The sequence below is a fragment of the Oncorhynchus clarkii genome, chromosome 5 (assembly GCF_045791955.1).
Source record: "Oncorhynchus clarkii lewisi isolate Uvic-CL-2024 chromosome 5, UVic_Ocla_1.0, whole genome shotgun sequence".
NCBI classification, from domain to species: domain Eukaryota; kingdom Metazoa; phylum Chordata; class Actinopteri; order Salmoniformes; family Salmonidae; genus Oncorhynchus; species Oncorhynchus clarkii.
The window spans coordinates 88,320,364-88,330,424 of NC_092151.1; the positions used below are offsets into that span (position 1 = coordinate 88,320,364).

At 48.7% G+C, this 10,061-nt stretch overlaps 1 protein-coding gene across 2 annotated transcripts in view; it reads left to right on the plus strand.

Annotated features, from left to right (window-relative positions):
- Nucleotides 1–10,044, plus strand: part of LOC139409528 (complement factor H-like) — a 56,481-nt gene extending 46,437 nt beyond the window's left edge. For both annotated transcript variants that reach the window (XM_071154803.1, XM_071154804.1), the window contains exons 4-8: nucleotides 7,933–8,009; nucleotides 8,437–8,628; nucleotides 8,761–8,952; nucleotides 9,161–9,343; nucleotides 9,653–10,044. In XM_071154803.1, the coding sequence (XP_071010904.1) occupies nucleotides 7,933–8,009; nucleotides 8,437–8,628; nucleotides 8,761–8,952; nucleotides 9,161–9,343; nucleotides 9,653–9,855 (847 nt within the window). In that variant the 3' untranslated portion in view covers nucleotides 9,856–10,044. The remainder of the gene's footprint in view (nucleotides 1–7,932; nucleotides 8,010–8,436; nucleotides 8,629–8,760; nucleotides 8,953–9,160; nucleotides 9,344–9,652) is intronic.
- The last annotated feature ends 17 nt before the right edge of the window (nucleotides 10,045–10,061 follow it).

A 10,061-nucleotide genomic window follows, 5' to 3' on the forward strand; every position in this document is an offset into this window, starting at 1 on the left:
AATCCAGCCTGTCTAGTGTGGGGTTGAATCCAACCTGTCTCGTATGGGGTTAAATCCAGCCTGCCTAGTATGGGGTTGAATCCAGCCTGTCAAGTATGGGGCTGAATCCAGCATGTCTAGTATGGGGTTGAATCCAGCCTGTCAAGTATGGGGCTGAATCCAGCCTGTCAAGTATGGGGCTGAATCCAGCCCGTCTAGTATGGGGCAGAATCCAGCCTGCCTAGTATGGGCTTGAATCCAGCCTGTCTAGTTTGGGGATGAATTATTCCTGCCTTCTACGAGGCTGAATCCAGCCTGTCTAGTATGGGGCTGAATCCAGCCTGCCTACTATGCGGCTGATGCCAGCCTGCCTAGTATGGGGCTGAATCCAGCCCATCTGGTTTGGAGCTGAATCCAGCCTGCCTTGTATAGGGCTGAATCCAGCATGTCTTGTTTGAGGCTGAATCCAGCCTGTCTTATATGAGGCTGAATCCAGCGTTTCTAGTATGGGGATGAGTCCAGCCTGTCTAGTATGGGGATGAATCCAGCCTGTCTTGTTTGAGGCTGAATCCAGCGTTTCTAGTATGGGGATGAATCCAGCATGTCTAGTATGGGGCTGAATCCAGCCTGTCTAGTATGGGGATGAATCCAGCCTGTCTAGTATGGGGTTGAATCCAGCCTCTTAAATGGGATGAATCCAGCGTTTCTAGTATGGGGCTGAATCCAGCCTGTCTAGTATGGGGTTGAATCCAGCCTGTCTAGTATGGTGATGAATCCAGCCTGTCTTGTTTGAGGCTGAATCCAGCCTGTCTTGTATGAGGCTGAATCCAGTATTTCTAGTATGGGGATGAATCAAGCATGTCTAGTATGGGGCTGAATCCAGCCTGTCTAGTATGGGGTTGAATCCAGCCTCTTAAATGGGATGAATTCAGCATTTCTAGTATGGGGCTGAATCCAGCCTGTCTAGTATGGGGTTGAATCCAGCCTGTCTAGTATGTGGCTGAATCCAGCCTGTCTAGTATGGGGATGAATTATTCCTGCCTTCTACGGGGCTGAATCCAGCCTGTCTAGTATGGGGCTGAATCCAGCCTGCCTACTATGCGGCTGATGCCAGCCTGCCTAGTATGGGGCTGAATCCAGCCCATCTGGTCTGGAGCTGAATCCAGCCTGCCTTGTATAGGGCTGAATCCAGCATGTCTTGTTTGAGGCTGAATCCAGCGTTTCTAGTATGGGGATGAATCCAGCCTGTCTAGTATGGGGCTGAATCCAGCCTGTCTAGTATGGGGTTGAATCCAGCCTGACTAGTATGGAGCTGAATCCAGCCTGCCTTGTATAGGGCTGAATCCAGCATGTCTTGTTTGAGGCTGAATCCAGCGTTTCTAGTATGGGGATGAATCTAGCCTGTCTAGTATGGGGATGAATCCAGCCTGTCTAGTATGGGGATGAATCCAGCCTGTCTAGTATGGGGTTGAATCCAGCCCATCTAGTATAGGGTTGAATCCAGCCCGTCTAGTACGGGGTTGAATCTAGCCTGCCTAGTATAGTGCTGAATCCAGCCTTTCTTGTATGGGGCTGAATCCAGCCTGTCCAGTATAGTGCTGAATCCAGCCTGTCCAGTATAGGGCTGAATCCAGCCTGTCCAGTATAGGGCTGAATCCATCCTGTCTAGTATAGGGCTGAATCCAGCCTGTCCAGTATAGTGCTGAATCAATCTTGTCTAGTATGGGGCTGAATCCATCCTTTCTTGTATGGGGCTGAATCCAGCCTGTCCAGTATAGGGCTGAATCCAGCCTGTCCAGTATAGGGCTGAATCCAGCCTGTCCAGTATAGTGCTGAATCAATCTTGTCTAGTATGGGGCTGAATCCAGCCTGCCGAGTATGGTGCTGAATCCGTTCTGTCTAGTATGGGCTGAATCCAGCCTGCCTAGTATGGGGCCAAATCCAGCCGGTCTAGTATGGGGTTAAATCCAGCCTGCCTAGTATGCGGCCGAATCCAGCCTGTCTAGTCTGGGGCTGAATCCAGCCTGTCTAGTATGGGGCTGAATCCAGCCTGTCTAGTATGGGGCTGAATCCAGCATGCCTAGTATGGGGCTGAATCCAGCCTGTCTAGTATGGGGCTGAATCCAGCCTGTCTAGTATGGGGCTGAATCCAGCATGCCTAGTATAGGGTTGAATCCAGCCTGTCTAGTATGGGGCTGAATCCAGCCTGTCTAGTATGGGGCTGAATCCAGCCTGTCTAGTATGGGGCTGAATCCAGCCTGCCTAGTATGGGGCTGAATCCAGCCTGTCTAGTATGGGGATGAATCCAGCCCGTCTAGTATGGGGCTGAATCCAGCCTGTCCAGTATAGGGCTGAATCCAGCCTGTCTAGTATAGCTCTGAATCCAGCCCGTCTAATATGGGGCTGAATCCAGCCTGTCTAGTATGGGGCTGAATCCAGCCTGTCTAGAATGGAACTGAATCAAGCCTGTCAAGTATGAGGCTGAATCCAGCCTGCCTAGTGTGGGGCTGAATCCAGCCTGTCTTGTATGAGGCTGAATCCAGCCTGTCTTGTATGAGGCTGAATCCAGCCTGTCTTGTATGAGGCTGAATCCAGCCTGTCTAGTAAAGGGCTAAATCCATCCTGCCTAGTTTGGGGTTGAATCCAGCCTTTCTAGAACTGGATGAATCCAGCCTGTCAAGTATGGGGCTGAATCCAGCCTGTCTTAAATGGGCTGAATCCAGCCTGTCTAGTATGGGGTTGAATCCAGCCTGTCTAGTATGGGGTTGAATCCAGCCTGTCTTAAATGGGCTGAATCCAGCCTGTCTAGTATGGGGTTGAATCCAGCATGTCTTAAATGGGGATGAATCCAGCCCGTCTAGTATGGGGCTGAATCTTAAATGGGCTGAATCCAACCTGTGGGCTTAATCCAACCTTTCTTAAATGTGCTGAATCCAGCCTGTCTTGAATGGGGCTGAATCTAGCCTGCCTTGTATGGGGCTTAATCCAGCCTCTCTAGTATTGGGCTGAATCTAGCCTACCTTCTATGGGGCTGATTCCAGCCTGTCAAGTATTGGGCTGAATCTAGCCTGTGTAGTATGGGGATGAATTATTCCTGCCTTCTATGGGGCTGAATCCAGCCTGCCTAGTATGGGTTGAATCCATTCTGCCTAGTATGGGGCTGAATCCAGCCTGTCTAGTATGTGGCTGAATCCAGCCTGTCTAGTATTGGGCTGAATCCATCCTGTCTAGTGTGGGGCTGAATCCATCCTGTCTAGTATTGTGCTGAATCCATCCTGTCTAGTTTGGGGCTAAATCCAGCCTGTCTAGTATGGGGCTGAATCCGTTCTGTCTAGTATGGGCTGAATCCAGCAATTCTAGTATGGGACAAATCCAGCCTGTCTAGTGTGGGGTTGAATCCAACCTGTCTCGTATGGGGTTAAATCCAGCCTGCCTAGTATGGGGTTGAATCCAGCCTGTCAAGTATGGGGCTGAATCCAGCCTGTCTAGTATGAGGTTGAATCCAGCCTGTCAAGTATGGGGCTGAATCCAGCCTGTCAAGTATGGGGCTGAATCCAGCCCGTCTAGTATGGGGCAGAATCCAGCCTGCTTAGTATGGGCTTGAATCCAGCCTGTCTAGTTTGGGGATGAATTATTCCTGCCTTCTACGAGGCTGAATCCAGCCTGTCTAGTATGGGGCTGAATCCAGCCTGCCTACTATGCGGCTGATAACAGCCTGCCTAGTATGGGGCTGAATCCAGCCCATCTGGTTTGGAGCTGAATCCAGCCTGCCTTGTATAGGGCTGAATCCAGCATGTCTTGTTTGAGGCTGAATCCAGCCTGTCTTATATGAGGCTGAATCCAGCGTTTCTAGTATGGGGATGAGTCCAGCCTGTCTAGTATGGGGATGAATCCAGCCTGTCTTGTTTGAGGCTGAATCCAGCCTGTCTTGTATGAGGCTGAATCCAGCGTTTCTAGTATGGGGATGAATCCAGCATGTCTAGTATGGGGCTGAATCCAGCCTGTCTAGTATGGGGATGAATCCAGCCTGTCTAGTCTGGGGTTGAATCCAGCCTCTTAAATGGGATGAATCCAGCGTTTCTAGTATGGGGCTGAATCCAGCCTGTCTAGTATGGGGTTGAAACCAGCCTGTCTAGTATGGGGATGAATCCAGCCTGTCTTGTTTGAGGCTGAATCCAGCCTGTCTTGTATGAGGCTGAATCCAGTATTTCTAGTATGGGGATGAATCAAGCATGTCTAGTATGGGGCTGAATCCAGCCTGTCTAGTATGGGGTTGAATCCAGCCTCTTAAATTGGATGAATTCAGCATTTCTAGTATGGGGCTGAATCCAGCCTGTCTAGAATGGGGTTGAATCCAGCCTGTCTAGTATGGGGCTGAATCCAGCCTGTCTAGTATGGGGATGAATCCAGCCTGTCTAGTATGGGGTTAAATCCAGCCTGTCTAGTTTGGGGATGAATTATTCCTGCCTTCTACGGGGCTGAATCCAGCCTGTCTAGTATGGGGCTGAATCCAGCCTGCCTACTATGCGGCTGATGCCAGCCTGCCTAGTATGGTCTAGTATGGGGATGAATCCAGCCTGTCTAGTATGGGGATGAATCCAGCCTGTCTAGTATGGGGTTGAATCCAGCCTCTTAAATGGGATGAGTCCAGCGTTTCTAGTATGGGGCTGAATCCAGCCTGTCTAGTATGGGGTTGAATCCAGCCTCTTAAATGGGATGAATCCAGCGTTTCTAGTATGGGGCTGAATCCAACGTTTCTAGTATGGGGATGAATCCAGCCTGTCTTGTATGGGGCTGAATCATGCCTGTCCAGTATAGGGCTGAATCCAGCCTGTCCAGTATAGGGCTGAATCCATCCTGTCTAGTATAGGGCTGAATCCAGCCTGTCCAGTATAGTGCTGAATCAATCTTGTCTAGTATGGGGCTGAATCCAGCCTTTCTTGTATGGGGCTGAATCCAGCCTGACCAGTATAGGGCTGAATCCAGCCTGTCCAGTATAGGGCTGAATCCAGCATGTCTTGTTTGAGGCTGAATCCAGCGTTTCTAGTATGGGGATGAATCCAGCCTGTCTAGTATGGGGCTGAATCCAGCCTGTCTAGTATGGGGTTGAATCCAGCCTGACTAGTATGGAGCTGAATCCAGCCTGCCTTGTATAGGGCTGAATCCAGCATGTCTTGTTTGAGGCTGAATCCAGCGTTTCTAGTATGGGGAAGAATCCAGCCTGTCTAGTATGGGGATGAATCCAGCCTGTTCAGTATAGGGCTGAATCCAGCCTGTCCAGTATAGTGCTGAATCAATCTTGTCTAGTATGGGAATGAATCCAGCCTGCCGAGTATGGTGCTGAATCCGTTCTGTCTAGTATGGGCTGAATCCAGCCTGCCTAGTATGGGGCCAAATCCAGCCGGTCTAGTATGGGGTTAAATCCAGCCTGCCTAGTATGCGGCCGAATCCAGCCTGTCTAGTCTGGGGCTGAATCCAACCTGCCTAGTATGGAGCTGAATCCAGCCTGTCTAGTATGGGGCTGAATCCAGCATGCCTAGTATGGGGCTAAATCCAGCCTGTCTAGTATGGGGCTGAATCCAGCCTGTCTAGTATGGGGCTGAATCCAGCATGCCTAGTATAGGGTTGAATCCAGCCTGTCTAGTATGGGGCTGAATCCAGCCTGTCTAGTATGGGGCTGAATCCAGCCTGTCTAGTATGGGGCTGAATCCAGCCTGCCTAGTATGGGGCTGAATCCAGCCTGTCTAGTATGGGGATGAATCCAGCCCGTCTAGTATGGGGCTGAATCCAGCCTGTCCAGTATAGGGCTGAATCCAGCCTGTCCATTATAGGGCTGAATCCAGCCTGTCCAGTATAGTGCTGAATCAATCTTGTCTAGTATGGGGCTGAATCCAGCCTGCCGAGTATGGTGCTGAATCCGTTCTGTCTAGTATGGGCTGAATCCAGCCTGCCGAGTATGGGGCTGAATCCAGCCTGCCTAGTATGGTGCTGAATCCGTTCTGTCTAGTATGGGCTGAATCCAGCCTGTCTTAAATGGACTGAATACAGCCTGCCTAGTATGGGGTTGAATCCAGCCTGTCAAGTATGGGGTTAAATCCAGCCTGCCTAGTATGGGGCCAAATCCAGCCGGTCTAGTATGGGGTTAAATCCAGCCTGCCTAGTATGGGGCCAAATCCAGCCTGTTTAGTATGGGGTTAAATCCAGCCTGCCTAGTATGGGGCCGAATCCAGTCTGTCTAGTCTGGGGCTGAATCCAGCCTGTCTAGTATGGGGCTGAATCCAGCCTGTCTAGTATGGGGCTGAATCCAGCATGCCTAGTATGGGGCTGAATCCAGCCTGTCTAGTATGGGGCTGAATCCAGCCTGTCTAGTATGGGGCTGAATCCAGCATGCCTAGTATAGGGTTGAATCCAGCCTGTCTAGTATGGGGCTGAATCCAGCCTGTATAGTATGGGGCTGAATCCAGCCTGTCTAGTATGGGGCTGAATCCAGCCTGTCTAGAATGGGGTTGAATCCAGCCTGTCTAGTATGGGGCTGAATCCAGCCTGTCTAGTATGGGGTTAAATCCAGCCTGCCTAGTATGGGGCTGAATCCAGCCTGTCTTGTCTGGGGCTGAATCCAGCCTGTCTAGTATGGGCTGAATCCAGCCTGTCTTAAATGGACTGAATACAGCCTGCCTAGTATGGGGTTGAATCCAGCCTGTCAAGTATGGGGCTGAATCCAGCCCGTCTAGTATGGGGCTGAATCCAGGCTGTCTAGTATGGGGTTAAATCCAGCCTGCCTAGTATGGGGCCAAATCCAGCCGGTCTAGTATGGGGTTAAATCCAGCCTGCCTAGTATGGGGCCAAATCCAGCCTGTCTAGTATGGGGTTAAATCCAGCCTGCCTAGTATGGGGCCGAATCCAGCCTGTCTAGTCTGGGGCTGAATCCAGCCTGTCTAGTATGGGGCTGAATCCAGCCTGTCTAGTATGGGGCTGAATCCAGCATGCCTAGTATGGGGCTGAATCCAGCCTGTCTAGTATGGGGCTGAATCCAGCCTGTCTAGTATGGGGCTGAATCCAGCATGCCTAGTATAGGGTTGAATCCAGCCTGTCTAGTATGGGGCTGAATCCAGCCTGTATAGTATGGGGCTGAATCCAGCCTGTCTAGTATGGGGCTGAATCCAGCTTGTCTAGAATGGGGTTGAATCCAGCCTGTCTAGTATGGGGCTGAATCCAGCCTGTCTAGTATGGGGTTAAATCCAGCCTGCCTAGTATGGGGCTGAATCCAGCCTGTCTTGTCTGGGGCTGAATCCAGCCTGTCTTGTCTGGGGCTGAATCCAGCCTGTCTAGTATGGGGTTAAATCCAGCCTGCCTAGTATGGGTCTGAATCCAGCCTGTCTTGTCTGGGGCTGAATCCAGCCTGCATTGTATGGGGCTGAATCCAGACTGTCTTGTATGAGGCTGAATCCAGCCTGTCTAGTATGGGGTTAAATCCAGCCTGCCTAGTATGGGGCTGAATCCAGCCTGTCTAGTATGGGGATGAATCCAGCCCGCCTAGTATGGGGCTGAATCCAGCCTGTCTAGTATGGGGATGAATCCAGCCCGTCTAGTATGGGGTTGAATCCAGCCTGTCTAGTATTGGGCTGATTCCAGCCTGTCAAGTATGGGTCTGAATCCAGCCCGTCACGTATGGGGTTTAATCCAGCCTGTCCAGTATGGTTCTGAATCCAGCCTGTCTTGTATGATGCTGAATCCAGCCTGTCTAGTATGGGGTTGAATTCAGGCTGTCTAGTATGGGGCTGAATTCAGGCTGTCTAGTATGGGGCTGAATACAGGCTGTCTAGTATGGGGCTGAATTCAGGCTGTCTAGTATGGGGCTGAATACAGCCCATCTAGTATGGGGTTGAATTTAGAACATGGCTAATGAGGTCACAGACATCATAATAGCACCTAATCATGTAATTATGTCTGTAGTTATCAGATGGTGAGCAAAATGGACATCAGAACCTGTATGGTGGCAGGATGGAGCAACCACCTGCCCATATGTGAAGGTAACCATGTATTCAATGAATATTATAAACTGGGTAGTTTGGCTGCTGGATGCTGATTGGCTCAAGGCCGTGGTATATAATACCGTTTACCATGGGTATGACCCCCCAAAAAACATTTCACTGTTCGAACGTTGTAACCAGTTTTTAATTGCAAAAAGGCACCTTGGGGGTTTTTGGTATATTATGGCCAATGTACCACTGCTAATAGCTGTCTCCAGGCACGCCGTGCTACAATGAGTCTAGGAACAGCCCTTAGCCGTGGTATATTAGCCATATTTATTGGCCATTTTTCTCAGGACTTATTGCTTAATTATAGTAAATACAGCATAACACCTTACTTACTTCTTGCAATGCACATTACACTAACTCAGAGGGTTCATGAAGTTATAGACTGTACAACACCCTGCAATATGATCTTTCTCCGTAGTGGTGAGTTGTGTCCCCGAGGCTACAGATGGACGGGTGGTTGTGAGCGGTCTGCCAGATGATGATGGTGTTATACAGTACGGTCATGAGCTCAAGTTCAGCTGCCCCAACCCAGCACACCAGCTGAAGGGAAACCCACAGGTAGTGTGTGCCGCGGGGGGGATGTGGAACAACCATTTCCCAACCTGTGAAGGTAAACATTTCACTTTAGCCAAAACTAAGCAAATCATTTTATCGACAACATGTACCTTCAGACGTTGCATCAGGTGTGCAAATGTTCAATACAGCAATTTAGTGATTTTTCTATTTTTTCCCTCCATAATAGATGTAACTTGTGAAGCTGCAGAGAAGATTAAGAATGTGAACGTGATAGGAATTCCCCAAAACAACAACACCATGAAGTATGGACACAGGCTACAGTTTGAGTGCAGCAACTCTAAACACGTTCTGAAGGGGGAATCAGAGGTCGTCTGCTCAACCAATGGACAGTGGAGTCACTCCTTTCCAATTTGTGAAGGTAAATTGTATTTTTATTGATTTAACACATTGGGAAATGGAACAATCAAGTTTTGTTTAAAGTAGATTTACAAATATCTCCAATTCACAAAAAATGTAGCAAAAAAGGATTTTAGAAAAGTTTTCTGGAATACTATTCTTGCTGGGACAATAGCAGATTGGTACATTTCATCACTAGTATTTCTCTGATGTCACCCATGTCTTCCTAGAACCCAAGGATTTCTGTGGACCACCTCCACATCTCATGAACGGAGACACAAACGGCGGTAGAGAAAGTTACAGAAGCGGAGAATCAGTTCAATATATGTGCCAGAAATTCTACATCCTTGATCCCCCTTCAGCGTACAAGACGTGTCGTGACGGGATCTGGATAGGACTGATAACCTGTCTGAGTAAGTTCTCTATAAAATAACATTGGCCCAGTTCCTACTCAATCGCTTGCCAACTCCCCTTTAACAATCAGAATGGATGAATTCCAGGAATGGAATTCAAGATCAATGGATTAATTACTAATTAAAAATGCATTCTGAGTTGAAAAGTAACTGTTGAACCATGCTCCTGAGGCATTGACAAGTGATATTCCTCAAGGATCTATGGGTATAGTGATAACGTTCATTAAAAAAATGGGAAAACAACCAAATATCAGTGGCCCTTGAAGGACACTTTCACACACTGATTCCTGTACTATCTTCTCATTTCAGAACCCTGCACTGTGGACGAAGAGCTGATGAACACACAGAACATCCAATTTAAATATCCTCCGGAAGATCAAAATAAACTCTATGCCACACATGGGGATCATATCACTTTTAAGTGTACTGGTCATAGTAGACGGAGCCCATTTAGTGTTGATTTTCGCCAGCAGTGTATAAACGGGGTCATGAACTTGCCTTATTGCCAATAGTGGCTTCAGCTTACGGGAAGAGAAGGGCAAAGGCTTGTTGGACAAACATGTCAATGAATAACCTGTCAATAGTCTGCTCAAATCATTTGTTCTGGGGCTTTGCATAAACTAAGGAACATTGACTTCACAGGAGTTGTTTTTCATGTCAGTCCGAACTTCAATAAAGTACCTCTGGTTTTGAATTCTCAATTATTTTGTCTGTTATT